Source organism: Mercenaria mercenaria, chromosome 17 (genome assembly GCF_021730395.1).
Source record: "Mercenaria mercenaria strain notata chromosome 17, MADL_Memer_1, whole genome shotgun sequence".
In the NCBI taxonomy this organism is placed as follows: Eukaryota; Metazoa; Mollusca; class Bivalvia; order Venerida; family Veneridae; genus Mercenaria; species Mercenaria mercenaria.
In genome coordinates, this window is record NC_069377.1 from 16,795,611 (window position 1) to 16,823,258 (window position 27,648).

The 27,648-nt window shown below is 36.2% G+C and overlaps 1 protein-coding gene across 8 annotated transcripts in view; it reads left to right on the plus strand.

The window, feature by feature from the left end:
- The window catches only part of LOC123536495 (fibropellin-1-like), a 270,748-nt gene that overhangs the window by 27,326 nt on the left and 215,774 nt on the right, over positions 1-27,648 (plus strand). For all 8 annotated transcript variants that reach the window (XM_045319702.2, XM_053529202.1, XM_045319707.2 and 5 more), the window contains exons 2-3: positions 18,285-18,354; positions 19,505-19,648. In XM_045319702.2, coding sequence (XP_045175637.2) covers positions 18,285-18,354; positions 19,505-19,648 — 214 coding nt within the window. The remainder of the gene's footprint in view (positions 1-18,284; positions 18,355-19,504; positions 19,649-27,648) is intronic.

The following is a 27,648-nucleotide window of genomic DNA, read 5'->3' on the forward strand; positions in this document are numbered from 1 at the left end:
ATAAAAAAGTTTTTTCTTTAATTTTTTAAAAGCAAATGTGCAATATCCCGAATAAACTGACATGCAAATGTGTTAAACCGTGAACGATAATAGTGGATATCCTACCTCTGTGACCTATTTGCCCTCAAGGAATTTACATTATTGTTTGAGAAGAATATCTAACAAAGTGTTGTGTCAAAAAATACATGTACAAAGAATCATTTAAAACTTACTAAAATCCGCAAAGACATCATACTGCTTTATTTTAAAACCACAATTTCTATTTACGTTCACGAGGTCACGTAACCTATTCTGCCGCGCTAACAGAAATCTGTTTGCCAAAAATCGTTTTACTCCATGTATTTAAATTGCTGCCGCTTTTTCATTATTTAAGATTTTTTAATTGTGTTTTTTGTACTTTCTGGTCAAAAGTCTGAATTTTATTACCATAGTATGTACCGCTTATTTACTTTAAGAAAGAAATAAATAATCAAGATCGCGCTGTTTGAAATTTTACAAAACATTATATGAAAATTTGATCGTTTTTAAAGAATTTTGCCTACATTCCTGTCAATATCTTATTAAAATTGTTATAGAATTCAAACTGTATTAGTTTTCAAGCGGTGTTGAAAATTTGAAGCGATTATATTAAAAAATGAATGCACTACGTGCGTTTTTTTGTGTCAAAAGTAACCGCGATGTAAATTAGATATTACGATAGGGCGCACGTGCTTGTGGAATGGAAAATTACCAGCATGACGTTTTGATATTTTTACGATTCGCGGGTAAATTCCAGTCAACCCAGATAATTTTGCCTGATGTAATTTCTCAATTTGGTAAAGTTACCACGTAAAAACCACTCGCTTGATTGGTGGAGTAGTCCATTCGTATGACGTACCGTTTGGGTCAAAAGTCTGAAATCGCTCGAGCGATACCATAATACACGGTTAGCGTGTAAATTTACACGCTTACCGTGTATTTCAATCGGTAGATCTATAAAAGTACACGCTCACCGTGTATTTTTACGCGTTTACCGGGTAAAATATACGCTTAGCGTACAAATTTATACGCTTAGCGCGTATCGCTCGCTTGAGTTGCACTTTTAAATAAATTAGCCAATCAAAATACAGGTTACAAAGGAAGATATTCATAAAGTTTATGATTGAATTATTACTTTTAAGGAAACATACATAATATTTTCATTATATTACGAATTGTTTTGCCACTGTAAAGATGATTTCAGTCAAGTAATTTATTCTACAGTATATATGCTTTGATTAAAGACATGTATATTTTTATTATATCTTACCTGAAAAGCCTGCTTTATTCTTATTTTCGTCAGAAAAGAACAAGCATTTCCAGTCTAACTCCACACATCATACACATATAAAACTTGTACTTTGCATTTTAAAATGCCATTTGTTATCATATATCTATTTTTCTACAACCTCAAATAATATATATATAAATAATAATAGTATTTATTTTTCTCCGACTTGAATGACATGTACATAATTGGGGAGGGGTGGGGGGAATCGAGCGGCTCCATGTCACTGAAGTTGCTGTTTTAAGTGATCTACCGGAAATCATTACGTAACTGTTATGCAAAATGACATGATAAAACATATGTCACCTATGTTATCAAGATCCTTTTGAGGTTCCCTAATTAGAGCGGATCATAAAATTTACTGAAGCATATAAGATGGCTTTGATATGATACAATTTAATGCCTTCGGTCATCAATGCCACTATATATGAACGAACACGGATTAATATATCACGTGGCGGAGCTGTCTTGTGAAACGAAAATAAAAAATTCACAGGATATCTAGTATTCTAAAATCTGTAAGAATATATTTGGAAATTTAATGGACATTTATTTTTAAAACGATGAAAGTGTAATAACAAAAAATGTAAATTCGTTAGATATGAATCAAGGACTTTAACTACTTACTAATGGGAAATACCTAATATCTGGAACAACTGATACGTATATTAGACCTTCCTGCTAATATAAATCTATAATTTTTCATTTTTTATATTTACATGCTGGATCATTTTCATATCGAAAATGTATCGTGCGCAAAGTCATTATCCGTAATTTAATAGAATAATTATGATAAAGCTGAATACCGCAAAATATAGAACAAGATTTCAAGTCTACAACACCCTTCCCTGCTGCTACCCCCCCCCCCCCCCCCCTCTCAAATCTGACCGCTGCCATTTGATATTTCAAATAAAAACTTTCAATTCGAAGAATCAATACAAATGATAAATAACAATTTTAAGATGATAACTATTTTTGAATACGGAATGAATTGATCCCCACTTTAGTATAAGTGGATACAAAATGAAAGGCTGGACTAATTGAATATTTCATTTTCAACTTCCACTTTTAATTATATTACAAGTATCATGCAAGCTTATTGCGGCAGGTTGTAAGTTCTGCGAGGTCGAGCAAGGAAATAAAACAAATACTTTGGTTTAAATAATTGATCTTTAAATGTTCCATATATAGTTATTTTCCATTTAGGCAATACAAATTTTAGCCATTTCGGCTATGAAATAATATTCTCCATTTCATTGTATTTCTTATCCATTTTAGTAATAAGTTTGTTAGTTACATGTACTTGTGGTCCGATCCATTTGTTTATTTTTTTGGCTGTACATGTACATTTTTTATGTTTGTTAGAATAAATGTAAACAGTAATAAGCAATAAAATATGATTTAACTCGAAAAAAAATTTAAACGCATAACATATATTTCCTAGGCTTCGCGTGGCCGGTCGCCGGCTACCAAGAAATAAGTATTATCCATTTCGTGAATGAAGTTATTCTCTATTTCGTTGTAGTTATGAATTATTATTCATTTCAGTAATAACTTTGTTAGTTACAGGTATGCATGATAAATATTACAGGATGTTCGCGCGGCCGGTCGTCGGCTAACCAGAAATAAATATTATCCATTTCGTCAATGAAATTATTCTCTATTTCGTTGTAGTTATAAATTATTATCAATTTCATTTATAAGTTTGTTAGTAACGGGTACGCATCATATAAATTACGGGGACTTCGCGTAGCCAGTCGTTGGCCACCAGAAATAAATATTATTCATTTCGCCAATGAAATAATTCTCCATTTCGCTGTAGTTATAAATTATTATCCATTTCAGTGTAAGTTTGTTAGTTACAGGTACGCATCATATACATTACTGGGACTTCGCGCAGCCGGTCGTTGGCTACCCGGAAATAAATATTATCCATTTCTTCAATGAAATTATTCTCCATTTGGTTGTAGTTATGAATTACCCATTTAATAATATACACTCGTTTAAGAAACTACTGCTGTCTGCATTTTTTTTCATATGGATCCAGAAGACGATCATAATACTGGTCCGCGGTGAATGCAGTCATTTTTGCAGTTCTAAACTAAATTTTGATTGGTCTATTCGCTCGAATTCTAAATTAAGAGTCGGGTCAACGAAAATACACGTTGAGCGTGTAAATTTACACGGTAAGCGTGTAAATTTACGCGCTTAGCGTGTAATTTATACGCTAACCGTGTAAAAAACACGCTTAACGTATAAATTTACACGGTGAGCGTGTAAATTTACACGCTTACCGTGTATTATGGTACCGCTCGAGCGATTTCAGACTTTTGACCCAAGTGGTACGTCATACATTCGTGCTATCCTGACTTTAACTCGCCAATGCTTATAACTGTAGAATGCCTTACTTAAGGCAAAATCAACTTTCGTTTTGTGAATTCGCCGATATGGGTACGATTTTTTCCTCTTATTTTTCACTTTTAAGGGTTTTATTTTACTTGCAGACCGTGACTGAAAATTGGTTGACCGTCGGTCTACCCAACTTTTGATAGTTAGTGGACCTGCCAATATTTTGGTTGCGTTGGTCCAACGGTCCACCGCTAAGGTCGAGGCCTGCAATGACAGGCTGGGGCCCCTTCCCCCAGTCGTAAGAAAACCCCCTGCTAACAGAATTTTCAAAGATCATTGCAAAGATGAACTGTTGTGTTACATTAGGCCTATTCATAAAATAAATTAACAAATACCAAGAAAACCATATGAGGAAAGGCAAGGCTTCCAGTTAACAGACATAGGCTAGGTGTCTGTTTACCAGATGGCTAGACACTTCCTTTTCCTAACACTTAAAAAGATAATTGCTTATTAGGCACAGGGAGTGCAGTGTATGTTGTCATATAGCTGTACCTATAAGTTTCAGATTGGGTCCATAAACAGCCAAGATGCTTGAAAGCTGCTGAGTGTAAAATTCATATAACCATGGGTTTAAGATCTGACAGTGTTGTTCAAATGTGGGGAATATTAGATTCTATCTGTTGTTTTAACAGAAGGTATTAATTTCAGCCAGTGTTTAACATACGACTTCTATGTCTCCAATCATTTAGTTTGTGAGAATATTATGCAGTTTTTATGTATAGTACAGTCCTTTCAAGAAAAATGTTACAGCTACCTGCCCAGCTGTTACATGATATTAATGTAATTTCACAGAAATACCAAGACAAAATTTTTTCTCAAGCTGCTATGACAAGCCCCAAGGCTCATTTTTGATCAAATATAACCAAGGTCACAGGTATATTTGCAGGAAAAAGCATCAAAAGTGGGAAAGAAGATTATAACATGCAGCCTGTGTGATGTTATGTAGAATTTACCCATATTCCTTTCAAAGGTCCGTTTCCGACGGAGAAAAAAAATTCTGATTCTGTTTTTTAATTTTATTTTTTTCCCTCCTATGACGACCATGTGTCATCCTGGCGGTTCGTAAACCAAAAAATAAAAAAATAATGGCCTTACAAATAGCATTCATTTTACAAAGGGGGACAACTTTTTCAGAATATTTTAAGTACGGGACAGTACGGCAGAACATGTAATGGTCAGGTAAAGTATTGGTAACGATGTTGTTCGTTTATAAAAAATTTCTGTGTTTTGGTGAAATACTCCTAACCCTTAAAGGCGTATGCTAGATAAAATTTTCACGAGGCAGAAATCTCATGATGCACCGATTACGACACCGTTTCCAGTAAAGTTTATTTTCAACGCTTGGTCAAAACTAGTCGAAATGATAGTATGTACGTTTCAGGACGGCATGATAACTTTTGACTATCACTGACCCGTTACGTCCAAGCTTATTCTGAGTATTTCTGTAAGGAAATCCGCAATCAAAACGTACGCAAGATAAAATTTTCACGAGGCAGAAATCGCATGGCTCACCGTTTCCGGTAAAGTTGCATGGTTTTGGACATTCGGATAATCGCTGTGTTTATTTCTAATGCGTGATCAAAACAAATCCAAATAATAGGATGTATGTTTCGGGACAGCGTAATAAAGTTTGACTGTCACAGTCCCGTTACGTCCGAGCTTAATGTGCATATTTATGAAAGGACACCTCCGATGAAGTTTGTTCGGAACGTTTTCTGGTACATGTACATATGAATGTTTTTGTAAAGATAACAGGTCTGATAATGAATTTATGTTGACATTAAAGCATACAATTGTCTCGCTGATATTTTTGAACGTAAGTTTTGTGTTTTCGTTTCTGTCATTTCAGTGTCATCGGCTGAAACCGGTGTCGAGGTAGATATCTCCTCGCACTTTTTCATATATTTCCAAAGATTTTAGTCTCTAATTTAAAATTATGAGTTATATTTGACCCATTTGACGTTGCTTTATGAATATTTATTTGTAATCGTTTGGAGTCTGACCAGTATTTATGACTACTTTGGATTTGTAATTCTTCTTTTTATTTCTTTGCATGAAGATCACAAACCAGTATCATAAAGGGGCAATAATTCAAAATGAAAATGTGAAAAATCTAATTCGGTGACCACCCTTTTTCCTTTTTATATTTCAAAAGTAAACATTATATTCTGCTATTCTTGCAAGTTTAATCAAATTCCTTTATGTAGATTTGTAAATATAACTGCTAAAGGAAATATACAATATTTCATAATTATGATGCTTCTTTGACTTAGAAAACAACAACAACACACAAGTGTCATGCAACTATTTCTTGAATTGCATTAAAATTTCTTTTTGTTTTGAAGGGAAATAATCATGTCTTATGAGATTTGACTAGCAGTTATACTTCATGAATCATTTATTTGATTCCTTGATCTTATATGTTATGGCAGACACGCTCTAGATTTCAACATACACTTGTACCATGGTCATGCATTATAATTGGAAAATTAAACGAGACTTACCTTAGTAAGGTGAAGTTTAGTTGAAATTTCATCGACCACAATTCCCCAATGGAGCTTAATTCACATAGAGAGATGACGCAGCTATCTGCTGGAACTTATCAGTCTTTAGAGTACGTGCAAGATGTTGCTTGAACATCTTGCCAAATATTATTTTTAAAATCTTACACAGGGCAGGGTAAGGGTGGGTATGTGAAGCTCCATTGGGGAATTGTGGTCGATGAAATTTCAACTAAACTTCACCTTACTAAGGTAAGTCTTGTTTAATTTTCCAATTTTAACTCCCACATATTCCCCCAAGGAGCCTCACATAGAGATTTTAGAGACGATTTTCTAAAATAATACCACAAATCAAAGTATAAGAATAGCAATTTTTAATGGTCACACAGTGACATATATGAATACATTTACATATTTACAATCATTCCAAAATGGCTTCCTGGAAGGTATTAGTATCCTGTTCAATAGTCTTGTCATAGTAACAGGCAAAAACCTTCGCATTTGCCCAGCCTGCTGTCTTTATGATTGTTTCTAATGAAACCCCTTGATTTTTTGCCTTCGAAGTGGAGGCTGATCTAGTACTATGGGGTCCATAACTGACATCAATACCTGCCTTTAGCATAGTCCGTTTCACCCATCTGGAAACAGTGCTTTTGGCCACTTGTTTATGTGGTTTCATTGTACTGATCAGCAATTTCTTGTCTGTCCTGAGGCTTTGAGTGCGTTTCAGATATTCATGAAAGGTGTTTACAATACATAAGGCCCTGTTCTTATTAAAAGCTCTTAATTTTATGACATCTAAATGTTTCCCTGGTTTAGTCTGTTTAAGCATGTGGTTTGGCATAATAGTAACCATATTTTCTGAAATTGTTATATCCTGGATTTCAATTAAATGTAGTGTCTGACAGCGTTGTGCTGTTACTAACAGAAAAAGCATTGACAATTTACACGATAACTCTAATAAAGTCACAGCATTTAATGTTTGTAGATATAAAAGAACTTTCCTGACATCCCAAATTTGGTGGTATTTTGGTAAAGCAGGCCTTTCTAAAAAAGCACCTCTCATGAATCCAGGGCCCTCTCTACATTTTGGGGGATTGGGGCCGGGGCCCTTGGAGGGGGGAATTTCGCGTCGTTTTCAAGGGAGGGGGGAATTCATTCTGGAGATATGACATCTGAACATAACCCCTTAAATTAAAGTCAATTGGGTATTACAGATATCAAACTAATGTGAATATATCTGAAGTATTGTACAGAACATAATCTATTGAAAACAGGCAACTTTTATTTTCTTTTATTAAATCAATTAGGTGACATCCAATCGAGGTTCACATGTCGTCATTAACGGAAGCACTAGCAGTATCCACGGACATTGTCTCAGCAGCAGCCGGAGCAGTGCTTCCCTTCATCATATCTACCTGATTGTGCATGTCTGGCCCTGATGAAACAGCGGTGTCCGTGACAGTAGTTTGTTTTTTGAGAGCATGCTGCTTAAAAAGCAAATTTATTTTTGCGCATTTCGCCCCAGTTGCATCTGTGATCTTTTTACTGTATGATGTACATTATGCAACATTTTTTTTCAAAGGGAAGTAACTTTGCATACACGCATCCGGGGAACTGAAAAACGAGCGTATTATACGGATCAGTAAAACCAGGGGTTCCACTAGACCTGAAAACCAAAGAGTCCCGGGACCCTTGGGTCCAAATTTTGAAGGGTCCCTTTTCAAAATACAAGAGTCCTGCCCCAACACATCGATACAATTGACTATATTTTCTTATAAAGTAATACTACGTAATTAATAGCTACTACAACCAAGAACATGTTACAGCATAATAACAATTTCTGTTTCAGGTCATATAATCTCATATTGTAAATAAATTTTTATCAAAATTCATTTTAATTTGATGAGGTTTTTCTTCAATATTTTTGTTTGTTAGCAGAAAAGTGCTAAAACACTCTGTAAAAATGTATCCAAAAACGTACTATCCAGATACTGGTACACTTTCGGAATGTCGTCTGAAATGTTGTTTTTTTGCCAGTTACTTGGTCCACTAAGGTAAACCAGAGATAGTTCCTCAAATAATGATGCTACTTTTCATTAAAAATTGCATTGAAAGTCAAGTTTTTAAGTGAATTTTGGAAAAATTGCATTATGTCATCGGGTGTAATTAGAATCGTGAATGGACATTCTATACTTATTTTTACTTTCCAAATTCATTTAAATTTGTGGATTTTCTCGTTGAAGTTAAGGTACAATCATTAAACAATGATCTAATTTAAAGTTTGCATGAAGAAATCTTGCAGGACACTTTTCACATGCTCGGTAATCAGCTGGTCGCTTAATTACGATAATTTAATAATTGGCGCCTTTTTTGACAGTATGCAGGCTCAATACCGGTAACGCTTTATCAATGAATTAATGTTAACACTTCATTGATTCTCATTACCTATGTGCACTCGCCGTGACGTAACTTGCTGATAAAGAAAAATCAGCGTGGCATGTCCACAGGATAAAGGGCGGGAATTTAGCAGAAGATCAAAGGCAGGAAGGAGGGCATGACCGCGAGTGTTTACTTTGAATACGTGTTTATCGTGGACATAGTTTTACTTTGGGAAATGACTGATAAGAGGAAGGATTATCAAAGGAAAATGTCTCCGGGTCCCGAGTGACGCACAGGCAATTATCATGGTCCTTTGAGCGTCTTTTGAAAATCTCCCGGACCCGGGCTCCTAAGACTATCGGGTATCGATTTTTTTCTTGATTTTTTTTTCTTTCGAGGGGGAATTTTTCTATACTTGGGGGGAAAGAAACATACTATTTCGAGGGGGGAATGGGGCCGAATTTCGGCCCCAAAAATCGGCAAACGAGGGCCCTGGAATCTTACAATTTCTTCATTTTGATGAATATCAATATTACTGCAAAGCTTCAGGAAGACACTAATTGCTGATCTAGCTAGACCTAATGTTTTGAATTTAAGACCACTATGGAATAAATTTGACAAGAATTTTAACACCTGATTAATTGTGGGTTGAAAGGGATTAATTTGTTCGCCACAGAATAAAATCCATTTTGTAATATAGCAGTGATATTGTTTTTTGGTACTGTCTCTCCATGATTTAAGAATGATTTTTCTTGCCCTTTTAGGGACTCCTTTATTTCTGAGTGCTGCCCTGATATATGAAAAACTCCTAAGCTCATCTTTGTTATTGGGTGTTTCGCTTGAAGTTTGTGTGGCAGGTAAAGACACTCGGACACCCTGGGAAGCTTGAAGCAAGGTCCGCATATCAGATGCAGCAGACTTGGCCACCAACTCTGTGTTGGCCACACCGGAGCCACTAGCACTGCTTCTGCTTGGTCCTCCTCCACTTTTTGCAACACTCTGTCTACCAGACTGAAAGGAGGAAAGATATAATACATGTCAGTGTTCCATGTGAGGGAGAAGGCATCAATTGCAAATGCTCCGGGATCTGGTCTTCGCGTAACATACTTATTCAGTTTACTGTTTAGTCTGGAAGCAAACAAATCTATAGAAAGATCTGGGTAAACCCTGAGTATTTCATCAAACAATCTGGTTACAATAGACCATTCCCCATCATCATTGATTTTCCTAGACTGTTCATCTGCTTCACAATTTTCTACCCCTGGTACATGAGCTGCACTTAAGTGTATTTTCCTTTCAATGCACCAAAACCATATTTCACGTGCTAGATTGTCAAGCTCTGTTATCCTACCACCAAGTTTGTTAACATAAGCACAGCTCAATGTGTTGTTCATAAAAATGCGTACATGTGTGTTTGTGATGTTATTGCAAAATGTTAATAGTGCTAACTGACACGCTTTTAGTTCAAGGATGTTTATATGTGAATTTTGTTCTGTGACCGCCCAGTGTCCGCCTGTTTTTACATTATTCGTTTGATCGTGAGCCCCCCAACCTGTTTTTGAAGCATCGGAGAACAGTATGAGTTTGGGTTCGCCGTGTGAAATACGTTTATAAGAATTTTCTAAAGAATTGATCCACCAGGTTAATGAAGGTAGAATTGACCGTGGCATGTTCATGAAACTGTCAAAGTTTCCAAAATGTTTTTGTAACTCCGCATCTCTAATTTTCTCAAGTGGTTTGTAGTACAAGGGAGCATATTCTACCCCAGGTTCAGCTGCTACAAGTTTCCCTATCTGCTTTGAAAAATATCGAATTGTACATCGTTTGATTGAAAAAATTTTTTCACAGAGTTGAATGATGTCTATACATCTTTCACGTGTCAATCTAATTGTCATAGATCTTGAACAAAGAAGAAACCCAAGGAATACAATAACCTGTGTTGGTTCTAAAACAGATTTTGTTGGATGCACAGTAAATCCTAGGGAGTCCATAAGCGTCACTGTGTCATTGATATTTTCTAAACACTTTCCATAACTGGGGCTTTGTAAGCAACTGTCATCAATGAAAGCTGAACTGACATGACCTTTGGTACGTAATTTAGCAAATACGGGTTTTAGTAATTTAGTGAACACTCTTGGTGATGTAGTTAATCCCATTACAAGTGAAGTAAACTCATATTTTTGACCACTGAAATAAAACCTGAAGTATTTCCTATCAGCTTCTAGTATCGGGACCGAGTAAAAAGCCTCGGACAAGTCTACTGACCCAAAGTAGCAATTACGTCTCATTGCATTTACTGCTGAATGTAGTGTTTCCATCTTAAAATGATTTTTGTCAATAAATTTCTCATTAAACATTTTCAAATTTAAAATTAAGCGGATTTTTCCCTCTTTCTTTGGTCTGTAGAAAATGTTCGAAATGTATTCATTGTTATCAATTGTGTGAACTTTCTGAATAATGTCACAAGCTAAAAAGCGATCTAATTCTGTCTGAATTTTGAGACTTTCTTCTGGGGAAAATTTTAAAGGTTTTGGTATGAGTTTTTGTTTTGTTTTTTTGTCAAGTTCAATTCGATATCCATAAACAGTCTGCAGAATCCATCGATCAGAGGTAATTTTTTGCCAGTTTTCTATAAATAGTCTTGTTTTGCCTGCTTTAAAATTGTCAAGTGTATTACATAAATTAAATGTACCTACATCATTTAGTGTTTCTGGGGATTGTTCCTTCTGCCTCCCCTCTGTTGTTGTTTTGTTCTTATTTGGTTTTGAATTTGATTGTATCGTCGGCGCTGTTGGTGGTTGTTTTGGTTGTTGTGACCGGGGAAGTAACTGGCTGGTCGGTTGTTGTTGTTGTAGTTGTTGTTGTAGCTCCTCCCCCCTTTTTTCCCTAAAAAAGGAAGCCTTGAAGTGGTCATCTTGATTTTCGGTCCGTCAAGCTTCTTCAGCGATTCTTCGAAATTGTCACCAAACAGACCTTTTGAACTTGCTGGCAAGTCGTACGCCGATTTGTATTGTGGTGGTACCCATTTTTTGATTCGTGCTGCTCTTGTAGCGGTCGTTTCTCTAATAAGAAGGCACAAAATTTTGAACGTGTCCATTCCCTTACAGAAGCAAGCCTCTGTGGCGTACATGCTGCGTATTTGCTGTGTATATGCCGCAAACACAGTAGTACGCCAGAGGAGTACATTTTACATACACCGCATGCTGCGTACATGCCGCGTACTATTTCGACGAGTACACAGCATGTACGCAGGAGGTCACTAGTACACTTCAAGTACGCAGCACAGACTCTGAAAATTTAAGGAGTACACTGCATGTACGCAGGAGGGACTTGTACAAGAAAATAGTACACTGCATGTACACCGCAGATACTTTGAAATTTGTGCAGTACACTTCATATACGCGGAAAAGACTTGTACAATTTCTTTTGGCATTTATACTTTGTCTTTTTTTATAAGTTAAAGTCTGAAGTAAACTTCATATACGCGGGAGGGACTTGTTAATTTTCTTTTGGTGTTTATACTTTGAATTTTTTTAGGTAAAAGTCTGAAGTACACTTCATGCAGGAAGGATTTGTACATTTTTTTTTTTCTTGGAAGCAAGAACTTGATTTCCGAGTAACTTTTATCTTCATAGCATAGAGTAGTTCAGATAACTGGTTTCTGAACAATGAAAATTTGCCAAACTATTTGCAATGTTCATTTGTGAAGCTTACATCTTGGTGATTTCTGAGCTGCACCTTGCATGCAGTGTAAAAATATATTCTTTTTCATTTTGAATTAATCCTGGAGCTTTCTAACTTGGATAATTGAAAAGCCTTATTTGAACTTTGTTGCATTACATTTTGTAATACATGAAATAATTACCAAGATAATGCCTCAACAGCGCCCGAATGAGAAGAATTAATAGCTCTCACTGTTATTTGAATACTCTTAAGCAAAACACCATTCTATCATGTTTTATAAAGGCTTTAATGCTCATTATGTTAACTCATTAAGGCCTCACCAAATTAAAAAGTTGTTCATCGGATTTGCCGCTCGTATATTTTCATAACGTTTTTGGCTAATTGCGCTCGCCCCATTGGAAAAAATCAATCCAAAATTTTTTGGTGCGCTACTTTTTACGGACGTAAAAGTGTATAAATGCTTATATAATTCCAGTCCTAGATTGTTCTCAGATGGATTTTAATCAAAATAAATACATACTACGCACACATTGTCTATAATAAATCACAACACTTATATTTAGTTGCATTAAAGTTGTTTCCCCTTGATGCAGTTACGCCATTTTCTTCAAATGTTTACCAAATTACATGGTACAAAAATTGATTTATTTCATTGAAAAGTGGATGAAGAAAAGCATACTAATTTATTTGATAACATCAATCTACATTATTTTGGTAAGGGTAAATACTTATTGATGCATGTCACATCTTTTTTCTGGTTTTTTTCTGTCCAAATGATCAGCATTTCCATACGAAAGTTGGTGGGGTAAGGAATTTACATTATCACAGCAGTTTCGCCACAGGAGTACACAGCATGTATGCAGCAGGAGTACACAGCATGTACGCCGCAGGACTCTGGCCAGGAGTACACCACATGTACGCCGCAGGAGTACACAGCATGTACGCCGCAGTAGTACACAGCATGTACGCCGCAAGAGTACACAGCATGTACGCCGCAGGGGTAGTACACCGCAGGCTCATTTGCATGTGAAAAGTGTATGTGCCGCGTACATGCTGTGTACTATTTCCCGCATACTAAATTCCTCCAGCGTACATCCTGTGTACTATGTAGTCCACAGCATGTACGCAGCAAGTAGTACGCGGCAGAGCTCATTTGCATGTCAAAAGTGTACTACAAACGTACTATCGGTGTATGTGCGGTGTATATCCTGCGTACTATTTAAAGCCCTTGATTTTAGTACACATCATGTACGCATCATATACGCTGTATGTACACAGCAAGAGTACGCAGCAGGCCTTTTTCTTCTGTAAGGGTTACCATCTCTTGTGTGCGATGTGCCTCTCCATTTTTCTTTATGTTCTCTAGTGCTCGAATTGTTGGTATCAGAGCCAAGTTTAGGGCAGCAGTTGTTTTTTGCAACATGAAATCATATGATTTAAGGCCACTCCTCAGCCTCCGGGCATCCCTCCATATGGCATCGTCCAGTCTCGGAACCTGTAGTGATTCAATGTTCTCAGGCCTCTTATACTTCTTCTTGTAGGCCTCCAGTGCTTCTTCATCTTGTTTAGATAATTTATTTGTGCGACCTCGCAATGCCAGTCCTGCTATCTTCGCAAGCTGTTCTTTTACAGGCCCCTCAGTTTCTTCCGCACCCTGGAAAAACTGCTCCAGTTGATCAAATTCGTTTTCGTCTGCTGTATTTTCGCTTCTGTTGTCATTATTAAGGTACTCTAATAATGGATCATTGTTGCTTACTTGTTGTTCGGCATCGTCGTCGTCGTTTTCCGAATCCGTCGTGCAAGTAACAGTTGCAGGGAGGTCGGAACTGTTTGCCCTCTCATAATCCTCCCCAAGGGAAATAATTCGTCTTTTGGGTGGTGTGGGATCTATTATTTCTGTTGCGGGCCTCTTTTTTATTTCTTTTATTTCTTCACGCATTTCTGCTACGGCTGTCGCCAATGTTTTGATGTTTTTAGTTGTCTCACCAAAGTGAGATAGTTGTTTTTCAAGTTGGTTTACGACATTATCGAGCTTGTTAGCACCGCTGGGTGCGTGCGCATGTGCCGTCTCTTGTTCGGCGTCATTTCCGCCGAAGCTGTCCCCTTCCATCATTCTGAAAAACCAAACCCAAGTGTTGGTGAATATGTAAACCAAAGAGTGTCAATGATATTTTATATCGTTAAATGACATTATATGACCGATTTTTAATTTCCAACTTTTAATTATAGTAGACGACAACGATGTACGGTGAAATTTTAGTCATGTCTACCTGACCTATTTTGGTCATAAATCTATTTTTAGCTCCGCCATGTTTTTCCATTGTTTACATATTAAATTACGGATATCTGGCTGTTTTACGGCGTAACTGTTCATAAAGTTTTTCGAGCTGCAACCATTTTATGGTAGATCTAATAGGTGTCTGTATGATCGGAATTTTTTCCCATCACGTATCATACAAGATTTATTGCGGTATTTGTCATTTTATGACCGGGAGAACAACATGTTCTATCCGCTCGCAATTATACATGTGCAATGTTTACTTGGGAAAAACCCCATATGGTCTACGAAATCGAAACTAGATTTTGAACATGTAAAGCTCGCTGTGTTTTTAACTTGTTTAAAAGCAGGCCTACGACCACGTTGCAATGCGATCAACAATATGGCCTCGTGGAGAATCCGGCAATTTAACTCCAACATTATTAAGTTAAAAATCGAGGGAAATTTTGGAACTTACCCTTTGAAATTATCCGAATTATATCACTGAATGTCCCTGCTCCTGTCTGATTAAAGAAATTAGTTAAAAATATTGTTAAATACAGTGATTATTTACGATATATTTTGGAAATATTTCCTGGTTGCTGATAAGCCCAGCGTCGTTAGCCTCGTTCTGATAAGTTCCAGCAGATAGCTGCGTCATCTCTCTATGTGAGGCTCCTTGGGGGAATATGTGGGAGATGAAATCTGAAATAAAATGAAAACGAAGTTGGTGACCCCCATATTTCTTTTTATTTTTAAGTTACTTATTGAATGAACTAACAATATATGAAATATGAACAAAATCTGTTATTGGGAAAAAAATGGTGAAATTCTAGCATATGCCTTTAAGGGGCCCAGGCCTGTGATTTGGTGAAAAATAGCTCGGTATTTGGGCAAAGGGGAATAAAAACATGATGTAACGTCAATTTTGGGGGAAAACTGCATGATTTAAAAGAAATTTTCTAAGGGAAAGGGGCATGTTAACGGCCCCTGTAAGAAGAAACTAGAAATGTGTCCATGGGACACAGATGCCCCCACTACATGACAAAGGACACAAATTTTTTCCTAGGTCAGGGGCCATAACTCCTACAATACTTAATGAATTAGGACGCGAAACTCCAGGTGCACAACTGCACATGCTGACCAACATTCCTTTAAACTTTGGTGACTCTAGGTCAAATACTTTTGGAGCTACGCGCGCACAACATTAAAATGACCAATTTTCAACTAAGTCAGGGGCCATAACTACTACATGATTGACTGAATGAATCCAGACACGAAATCCCAGGTGCACAACTGCACATGCTGACCAACATTCCTGTAAACTTTGATGATTCTAGGTCAAATACTTTTGGAGCTACGCGTAACACAACATACAATGACAGTGATTTTTTTTGGAAAAAATAAAGGTGCCTGTGCCCGCTGAATTGGGAAAATAAGCGCGATAATTCCCCAAATTGGGAAAAATAGAAATATGTTTAATTTCCATACTAAGTGATATAAATCTGTACATTTCCTTACTGAATGTTGTTTGAAGAGTTTATATTTTTTCAAAACCACTTTTGGATTTAAAATCGTGAAATTTTTGGGTGATAAAATAAATTAAGACATCAATACAACTTGTAATAATTGTATTTATCAATTTTCACCTCATGCCCTTGAAATTTGATAACGTCCGAAATTTTGACTATCCGAAAATCGGTACAATCGCGGCGATTTTGATCTCCAATTTTTCAAAAACTAGGAGAGATATTGTCATTTTTCATTACCATAAATGATTAAATGACATAATGGAACATATTTAAACCGACTAAAGTGCATATTTCTCTTGAAAATCGGCAATATTTTGTTTGTCACGTGTTTTCGCGACGGTAACCTTGATGCGATTTTGATCTTAAAAAGGACGTTTTTGATGCCATTTCTGCCAATTTCATGTTAGATATCGCTGATCTCACGCCCGAATATAAACTGTTACATTTTGGAAATAAAATCTGATAGTTTGAGGGGGGAAAACATCTCTTTTTTAGGGGAAAAATTGACGATTTTTTGGGAAAAAATGGCCTATTTTGGCGAGGGGAAAGTGCCGATATTCGGCAGTAAAAATACGCAAAAAAAATCACTGAATGACCAATGTTTTACTAAGTCAGGGGCCATAACTCCTACATGACCAAATGAATTGGGACGCGAAACCCCAGGTGCACAACTTCACATGCTGACTAACATTCCTGTAAAGTTTTGTGACTCTACGTCAAATACTTTTGGAGCTAGGCCCGACACAACACTAAAATGACCAATTTTTACAAAGTCAGGAGCCATTACTCCTACACGACTGAATGAATCCGGATGCGAAACCCCAGGTGCACAACTGCACATGCTGACCAACATTCCTGTAAACTTTGGTGACTCTAGGTCAAATACTTTTGGAGCTACGCGCGACACATTAAAATGACCAATTTTTACTGTCAGGGGCCATAACTCCTAACGACTGAATGACCAACATTCCCAGGGTTCGAATTTAGCCAGGTTTTCTACTTGCATTTTTTCGCAAGTGGTATTTTTTTTAACTTGCTAAATGAAAAAACAACTTGCATTTTCCGCGACTTGTCATTTTATTAGAACATTAACACAAACATCCACTTGACGAGTCCAGCCAATCATATTTGTGCTATATAAATAGTAACTTATTATAGATTACCAAAAACCCACCGGATGCGGTAAAAGTCATCAAAACTGGCGCAGGTACTTGTCAGCAGTTGAAAAGACATGCGCATGGGACATGTATCGAGTGTAAACTTCCGTTTACGACGAAAGATGAAAGAGTGCTCCGAAATTCGTTCTGCAAATGACAATGCGCTGCAATGACCGCGAGTTGTTAAAGAAAGAACAGTGTAAGATCGAGACGACCGTTAGAAATGCACATTATTCGGCAAAAAATTTTCACTCGCAAAAAAATGCTGGTGTCTGAAATCTCACCTTGCAGTTTGAAATTTGCACTCGCATTTCGCGAGTATGCGAGCTTAAATTCGAACCCTGATTCCTGTAAAGTTTTGTGACTATGTCAAATACTTTTGGAGCTAGGCGCGACAACATTTTCGGAAGGATGGACTGACGGAAGGACAGACAAGGGCAAATCTATATCTCCCCCCCCCCCCCCAAAAGTGGTGGCATAAAAAACAACAAGTATTAATGCAGGCCTTTTTTTCATCAATTTTGGAATGCCACCGACACCGTAGGAATTGGGAAAATGCTCTCGGAAATTGTCTTAATTGGGACAATTTGCAAATTACCAAAAATCTACATAAATGTGTTTTTATGTGAAATATTAATGAACTGTATTTCAGTAATTGTTCAACAGTGTTATAATTTACCTAAATATACATACAAATTAGCAAAACTATCTTAAAACAGCAAAAACCCTAAAAGGTATAATCATTTGGGAATTTTAAATTCAACTTTGGGAAAAAAACATACTTTTGAATTGGGATTACCTCCTTTTACCGGAGGTAGATTTATAGGGGAAAAAAGCCCTGTAATGTGAAATCATATCAACCATTCCAACTAATGCATATCCCTAATAGATCTACCTTGTTGGTTGCAGGAGATGACATCATTCATAAACCATGTTAATGAATTATAAAGCTATTGTCTTAGAAATTCACATTTTACATGATCAAACAGGAAACAGAGTCTCTCTACTGGTGACATGCAGAATTCTTTTATAATTATAATATTTTTTTTATTTTAGGTAACTGTGCTGAATTTAGCCTTGCTTATTTGTTTTTTGCTACTTGGTCTCCAGGATGTTTCTGATGCAGGTATAGTAAACATAAATGTGTCATTAAGTCCCTTATTGCTTGGAAACAGTAGGTTTGCACAACAGTGTTCGAAATTCACGGTAGTCCGACAGCCCGTGGCTACCAAATTTCAGCTCGGGCTACCGATTTTCCACAGGTACAAGCCCGACTGGGCTACCGAATTTTCCTCATTTGTTTAAAAAAAACATGCGAATTAAACGAGTACTGCATTGTGATTTTCCAGACTGAGAAACGCTTATGGAATTATTGGTTTTTGCACTCTTATGTGTTGACAATCAAACACAGTGTTAAAGACGTAACCGCAGCTCTAATTGGCTGAATACAATCACCTCTAGCGTAACGAATAATTTGATTAGCTTTCACACTTCTCGCGAAAATCTCACAAGTACCTGCAGTAGGTGGAGCTTAAATTATGTTATCAGCGTGTGTGTAATGTGTATTCAGCACTCGGTATTACAAATTGTCAACAGTCCGAGTTGCAGTAATTGGCGAGTGCGGATCCTAAAAAATCGGGCGTAACAGTTTAGATTTCGTTTTGGCAAGGAGTGTCATGTCCGATGCTTTTGGACTCTGACGATGCTGATCTGGACTGGAGTATTTCGAGTTAAAATTTTTCAAAAACATGGCAAACATGTACTGTATGTCTTTTTTATTACTTCAAACATGCATATATGGAGATGTCTGTAAAACAAAATGTTATATGGGGCAAAAATTATGTATCTTAAGGTGTTAAAGTTTGGGCTAGTGAAATTGGTGTCGGGCTTGGAAAATTTTTAATCTGGTAGCCCGAACGGGCTATTGGATTCAAATCTGAATTTCGTACACTGCACAAGATGAGAATTTGCGTGCATGATGTTTCAGATTTAATCAAGTTGTCTGCTGTAAGAGAAATTTTATTTGTGACAAAACTTTCAAACCCAACTGGCAATAACTAGATAAAAGTAGATCTAGATACAAATTTGAAATATTACTTTAAATAGAATTACTGCTAGGGAAATCTGGATTTTTATTTAGATATCAATGATAGTCAAGATACCAAGCAATTGTTTTAATGTTAATTTAAGTTCAGAATGATATTTCGATTAGCTTTTACCCATGCATTTTAACAACACATACAAGATTTCTAGAAACTAAATGATTTTTTTTTTAGCTCTTGTTGACACAGTCTGTACATCGGGTGGTGGTGAATGTGTAGCTGTACATGCAGATGCTGTATGTGATCCTGTAAATTTAAAATGTGAATGTAAAACGGATTATATTGTTGACCCTGGTAATGCAGATGCCTGTGTTCAAGGTATGTATAATAAATTTCTTGATTTTACCAGGGCTTTTTCAACCTAGCTGTCTCATGGGGCCGATATTTGGCCCCATTCCCAATGCCAAATTGAGGGCTCAGCGCAAAACTATACTAACTACTTTTTACTTTTTTTCAGGAGGAGGGAAAAACACTCTTTTTGTCTTTATTCTATAAATTAGATTTATTTTTGGAATAAAATTACTTAAACACTAAATTAATATAAAAATACTATTATTTAATACATTATTTTCTTTAAAAGTGATTTATTAGACATTTTTTAACTTGGAATAGTTTTGCACTGAAAATTGATTACATTTTACATAATCGATAGCGCAAAACTATTGTAACTAAACTTGGAATAGTTTTGCATTAAACATTGTCAGTATTTAGAACAATCATTTATGCAAAACTATTCTAACTTAAGTTGGATTAGTTTTGCACTTTTATCAGATCTGAATTTGAATAAATATTTATGCAAAAGGATTCCAATTGAACTTTCTTGGCACATAATCTTTTCATTGTTGTGCAAAAATAGTTCTAAATGGACTTAGCAAGTTTGCGTTAGCAGTTTAGGCTATAACTTCAGTACAGGGAATCCAATAAAAAAGACAACACATTTTCAAAACATCAATAAGGCCACACCAAATTGATGTCTTGTTCTTTGGATTTTTTTCAAAAATATTGGGGGTGAGCGAGCGAAAAAAAATTAAATTTTTTTTTTTCAAATCGTCATTTATTGATGCGAGCAAAGAGCGATGAAATAAAAAAAAAAGGTAATTATCGCTTATGTCGTGTTTAACACCAAATAAAGTGTATTTCCATCTATATTGGATGACAAGCCGAAACAGTCTTAATTTTGGTTCAGCAAAAAATGTGTACAAAATAACCTTATCGGCTGATGCTTAAACAACAGTTTCGGAGAAAAGACTCTTCACTGAAATGGGACTTGGACGTAGTAAGTTAGGAGTCCGAAAATACATTTATTACTGGATATTTTATTGTGTTCCTCAGTGTAAAAGGCACATGCGGCAATTAGTGGCTGAATGTTTGTCCCATACATACTTTCAATGGGTCTTCTTTATTAGTATACTTAAAGAGAATTCCTATAGTTTTTTTCCTTTCATAGAATTTTTTTAAATTCACATAATTATATGATATGAAATTTTGTGCTGAAAACAATGAACAAATAAAAACAATAGGTCACCAGGCTCGTTTTTATGAAAAATTGTTTTGAACACACCCACTGTTGCTGAAACTGCCAGCGATTTTTCAACATTTTCATAATTTTCTGCTTTTTTATAAATACCAACCAAAATATACATCAAGACAGCACAATAAGGTTTTTTTCTTTTAACAAATTTTATTATATACTTATTTGATATTATAGTCATATTTGTAATACTCTATCCTTACAGTAAGGGGTACAAATAAAAAAAAAATATTGTTTCATATTTAGTTTTGTGAACTTTTTTCAATGAAAAATACCCATAGTGAAGAATATTTTTTTTTAATTTTGAAAAAACTCTTTCATAGAATTTTTTCCTGTTTTTCTTGTGTATAGATAATTGTATTGTGAACATAAAAATGACTAAAAATGTATGGGTCACCAGGCTAAATTTTATGTTAAGACCGCTAGAATACAACACCTGTTAGGACGGAAAGTGGCGCGAACCTGGCCAAACTGATTACATGTATGTGCGGTAGAAGTTAAAAAAAGTTTTAAAAATTCTTAATTCTTTCTATAATTGAATACTAAATAATCTGAAAGGTGATATTGACTTATCAGTACTAAGTCAATTATCTTACATTATATGAACAACACTGTCTTTGTACTAAAATGCGATGTGAAACACAACCACAAAAATAGCAAGATATCTGTCAGGCATGATACTTGTCAATACAACGTAAACCAGTATCAACATTTGATTACTGATAAAACTTATCAAAAAATGTTATTTCATTCAAGAAACCTCATATTTAAGATTGTCTGTAACATGTTTCAACAAATGTTGACTTCAGTTCAGTTTTCCATAGAAAGTGTCGGCTGCGCGGAAAGATGCGCATAAAAAACTATAGGAATTCCCTTTAAGTGGACATGAGAATATTGCCAGGAGTTTCATGTTTGATAATTATCTTTTGAGTTAGGGTACCTGGTTAGAACTTTATTCAAACTAATTCGACTTGATCCTCGGAATATTGAGATAAGCCTTTCATATGCGCAATATCTCCATTCGGTTAGGTTGCCCGACAGAAATATAAAACAATCATTAAAGTGACCGTCAAATTATTTGGACTAGTTTGAATTTTTTATCACGTGTTTGCATTTGCAGGGGACATCAATCATTATACATTGAAAATGCAGTTTGTTTTAAACATAATTACTAACAATTGTGATATTACTTATTTTTTTCTTCTCTGACCCCTAATACTTCAAAAGACTCTCAATACTTCAAAGGAAAAAAATGTTTTTACAGGCTGATACTCACGTTTGCTCTTCCATTTCGCCATTTCTTTGTGTCTTTCCTTCTTATTAATTGTGGTATTTTTCTAGCAGTCCCACATGAATTTGATCGTTGTCCAATTATAATATACAGACAACAAATCTCGTACATGTGATACGCCAGATTTTTCAACATCTGGACAGCGTTGTTAGTGAACGTCATTTTTCGTAGTTTTACGTGATTATTCCCAATGTTGAGCTTTAGCTGCTGTAATTTCTACCTAGCTCCAATTCATTTACAATACTTGTTATCACTACCAACTTATTCCAAAGATTATTGTCTGTTAACTAGTATATTTTTTCTAATTTAATTTTGTACAATTTCATTCATGCAGGCTGCCATTTTTCATGCGTCTGCTCACTTTGATGAAACAAAACCACTACCATACAGTTAAACTTGTATTGACAGTAGCAAATATGGACAGTCGGCGTGTAAAATGAAAATAAAAGTACTGAAAATGACTTTTATTTTTATTTCGTTTTGTCAAAAAATAGGGTCTGCGCTCCCGTAAACTAGAAAATTAAAAAATGCTGGCCTAAATTACAAGCTAGGTGCATTTAAACTTCGGAATTTCCATCTTTTTTTACGTTCCTACTGATTTCGACCCAGCGCAAAAAATACGCCAGGTGCGGGCGGTCAAAAAAAAAAGTCCCTAACTGAAAGGAAACAGAGTAAGGAATAAAATCAGTTTTAAAGAAAAACTTAACCAAGCAGAAAATTTTACAAAGATGCTTTATGGATAGGCCCAGTTAATTTCAAACCCATCACTTTCATCCTATACTTGCGTAAAATGAAAACTTCATCACAAAACAGTGAACTAATCTATAGCTATAATCTATGATGGTAATTGTTCAGCTTTATATGGTACCTGTGAAAAACTTTTATCACGGTGTAAAGAATTATGCATACTAATGTCACTTCAGTCAGGATACTGTAAAATTTTGAAGTAATTAGTTTTGGTTTATTTTTCACTTTTTTTCGCAGATTACCACCTTTGCAAATTTAACCATCTCAATTATCTCATTGACAAGAGAATTATCTGATTTAATCTTCCGCAAACAAATTGTGAAAATTTTGTCATATGAAATTATCCAATTAAAAGCCTCACTTAATGAAGTTTTATTTCCTAATGAGTGAGGCTTTTAATTGGATGATATCCTAATATTAGGAAATAAAATTTCCTTAAATGAGGCTTTAAATACAAGGACAATTTCATTTGACTTCAAAACCCTTACAGAAGCAAGCCTCTGTGGCGTACATGCTGCGTATTTGCTGTGTATATGCCGCAAACACAGTAGTACGCCAGAGGAGTACATTTTACATACACCGCATGCTGCGTACATGCCGCGTACTATTTCGACGAGTACACAGCATGTACGCAGGAGGTCACTAGTACACTTCAAGTACGCAGCACAGACTCTGAAAATTTAAGGAGTACACTGCATGTACGCAGGAGGGACTTGTACAAGAAAATAGTACACTGCATGTACACCGCAGATACTTTGAAATTTGTGCAGTACACTTCATATACGCGGAAAAGACTTGTACAATTTCTTTTGGCATTTATACTTTGTCTTTTTTTATAAGTTAAAGTCTGAAGTAAACTTCATATACGCGGGAGGGACTTGTTAATTTTCTTTTGGTGTTTATACTTTGAATTTTTTTAGGTAAAAGTCTGAAGTACACTTCATGCAGGAAGGATTTGTACATTTTTTTTTTTTCTTGGAAGCAAGAACTTGATTTCCGAGTAACTTTTATCTTCATAGCATAGAGTAGTTCAGATAACTGGTATTCTGAACAATGAAAATTTGCCAAACTATTTGCAATGTTCATTTGTGAAGCTTACATCTTGGTGATTTCTGAGCTGCACCTTGCATGCAGTGTAAAAATATATTCTTTTTCATTTTGAATTAATCCTGGAGCTTTCTAACTTGGATAATTGAAAAGCCTTATTTGAACTTTGTTGCATTACATTTTGTAATACATGAAATAATTACCAAGATAATGCCTCAACAGCGCCCGAATGAGAAGAATTAATAGCTCTCACTGTTATTTGAATACTCTTAAGCAAAACACCATTCTATCATGTTTTATAAAGGCTTTAATGCTCATTATGTTAACTCATTAAGGCCTCACCAAATTAAAAAGTTGTTCATCGGATTTGCCGCTCGTATATTTTCATAACGTTTTTGGCTAATTGCGCTCGCCCCATTGGAAAAAATCAATCCAAAATTTTTTGGTGCGCTACTTTTTACGGACGTAAAAGTGTATAAATGCTTATATAATTCCAGTCCTAGATTGTTCTCAGATGGATTTTAATCAAAATAAATACATACTACGCACACATTGTCTATAATAAATCACAACACTTATATTTAGTTGCATTAAAGTTGTTTCCCCTTGATGCAGTTACGCCATTTTCTTCAAATGTTTACCAAATTACATGGTACAAAAATTGATTTATTTCATTGAAAAGTGGATGAAGAAAAGCATACTAATTTATTTGATAACATCAATCTACATTATTTTGGTAAGGGTAAATACTTATTGATGCATGTCACATCTTTTTTCTGGTTTTTTTCTGTCCAAATGATCAGCATTTCCATACGAAAGTTGGTGGGGTAAGGAATTTACATTATCACAGCAGTTTCGCCACAGGAGTACACAGCATGTATGCAGCAGGAGTACACAGCATGTACGCCGCAGGACTCTGGCCAGGAGTACACCACATGTACGCCGCAGGAGTACACAGCATGTACGCCGCAGTAGTACACAGCATGTACGCCGCAAGAGTACACAGCATGTACGCCGCAGGGGTAGTACACCGCAGGCTCATTTGCATGTGAAAAGTGTATGTGCCGCGTACATGCTGTGTACTATTTCCCGCATACTAAATTCCTCCAGCGTACATCCTGTGTACTATGTAGTCCACAGCATGTACGCAGCAAGTAGTACGCGGCAGAGCTCATTTGCATGTCAAAAGTGTACTACAAACGTACTATCGGTGTATGTGCGGTGTATATCCTGCGTACTATTTAAAGCCCTTGATTTTAGTACACATCATGTACGCATCATATACGCTGTATGTACACAGCAAGAGTACGCAGCAGGCCTTTTTCTTCTGTAAGGGAATACCAATAGTCAGTGAATATAGATTTTAAAAATTCACTCCAAAATAAATGCAAATATTATAGACATGGGTTACGGACTAAACTAAATATTGCTTTCACTTTGCAAATTTTTGTACTGTAGTCCAGTGCTCGAAATTCGCGGTAGTCCGATAGCCCGTGGCTACCAAATTTCAGCTTGGGCTACCGATTTTCCGCAGATACAAGCCCGACCAGGCTACCGAATTTTCCTAATTTGTTTAAAAAAATCATGCTAATTAAACGAGTATAGCATCGTGATTTCATATGATCTCCATTAATAAACACTAAGAAGGCATAACACATCGTCCAGACTGAGGAACACTTATTGAATTATTGTTGTTTTTTTTGCACTCTCGCACTCTCACGTGTTGACAAATCAAACGCAAAGTGTCAAAGACGTAACCGCAGCGCTAATTGGCTGAATACAATCAGAGGTCTAGTGTAACGGATAATTATGTCTCCCCCAGGAGACATATTGTTTTTGCCCTGTCCGTCCGTCCGTCCGTCCGTCCGTCCGTCCGTACGTCACACTTCATTTCCGAGCAATATCTGGAGAACCATTTGACCTAGAACCTTCAAACTTCATAGGGTTGTAGGGCTGCTGGAGTAGACAACCCCTATTGTTTTTGGGGTCACTCCGTCCAGGGCCCTCTCTACATTTTGGGGGATTGGGGCCGGGGCCCTTGGAGGGGGGAATTTCGCGTCGTTTTCAAGGGAGGGGGGAATTCATTCTGGAGATATGACATCTGAACATAACCCCTTAAATTAAGGTCAATTGAGTATTACAGATATCAAACTAATGTGAATATATCTGAAGTATTGTACAGAACATAATCTATTGAAAACAGGCAACTTTTATTTTCTTTTATTAAATCAATTAGGTGACATCCAATCGAGGTTCACATGTCGTCATTAACGGAAGCACTAGCAGTATCCACGGACATTGTCTCAGCAGCAGCCGGAGCAGTGCTTCCCTTCATCATATCTACCTGATTGTGCATGTCTGGCCCTGATGAAACAGCGGTGTCCGTGACAGTAGTTTGTTTTTTGAGAGCATGCTGCTTAAAAAGCAAATCTATTTTTGCGCATTTCGCCCCAGTTGCATCTGTGATCTTTTTACTGTATGATGTACATTATGCAACATTTTTTTTCAAAGGGAAGTAACTTTGCATACACGCATCCGGGGAACTGAAAAACGAGCGTATTATACGGATCAGTAAAACCAGGGGTTCCACTAGACCTGAAAACCAAAGAGTCCCGGGACCCTTGGGTCCAAATTTTGAAGGGTCCCTTTTCAAAATACAAGAGTCCTGCCCCAACACATCGATACAATTGACTATATTTTCTTATAAAGTAATACTACGTAATTAATAGCTACTACAACCAAGAACATGTTACAGCATAATAACAATTTCTGTTTCAGGTCATATAATCTCATATTGTAAATAAATTTTTATCAAAATTCATTTTAATTTGATGAGGTTTTTCTTCAATATTTTTGTTTGTTAGCAGAAAAGTGCTAAAACACTCTGTAAAAATGTATCCAAAAACGTACTATCCGGATACTGGTACACTTCTGGAATGTCGTCTGAAATGTTGTTTTTTGCCAGTTACTTGGTCCACTAAGGTAAACCAGAGATAGTTCCTCAAATAATGATGCTACTTTTCATTAAAAATTGCATTGAAAGTCAAGTTTTTAAGTGAATTTTGGAAAAATTGCATATGTCATCGGGTGTAATTAGAATCGTGAATGGACATTCTATACTTATTTTTACTTTCCAAATTCATTTAAATTTGTGGATTTTCTCGTTGAAGTTAAGGTACAATCATTAAACAATGATCTAATTTAAAGTTTGCATGAAGAAATCTTGCAGGACACTTTTCACATGCTCGGTAATCAGCTGGTCGCTTAATTACGATAATTTAATAATTGGCGCCTTTTTTGACAGTATGCAGGCTCAATACGGGTAACGCTTTATCAATGAATTAATGTTAACACTTCATTGATTCTCATTACCTATGTGCACTCGCCGTGACGTAACTTGCTGATAAAGAAAAATCAGCGTGGCATGTCCACAGGATAAAGGGCGGGAATTTAGCAGAAGATCAAAGGCAGGAAGGAGGGCATGACCGCGAGTGTTTACTTTGAATACGTGTTTATCGTGGACATAGTTTTACTTTGGGAAATGACTGATAAGAGGAAGGATTATCAAAGGAAAATGTCTCCGGGTCCCGAGTGACGCACAGGCAATTATCATGGTCCTTTGAGCGTCTTTTGAAAATCTCCCGGACCCGGGCTCCTAAGACTATCGGGTATCGATTTTTTTCTTGATTTTTTTTTCTTTCG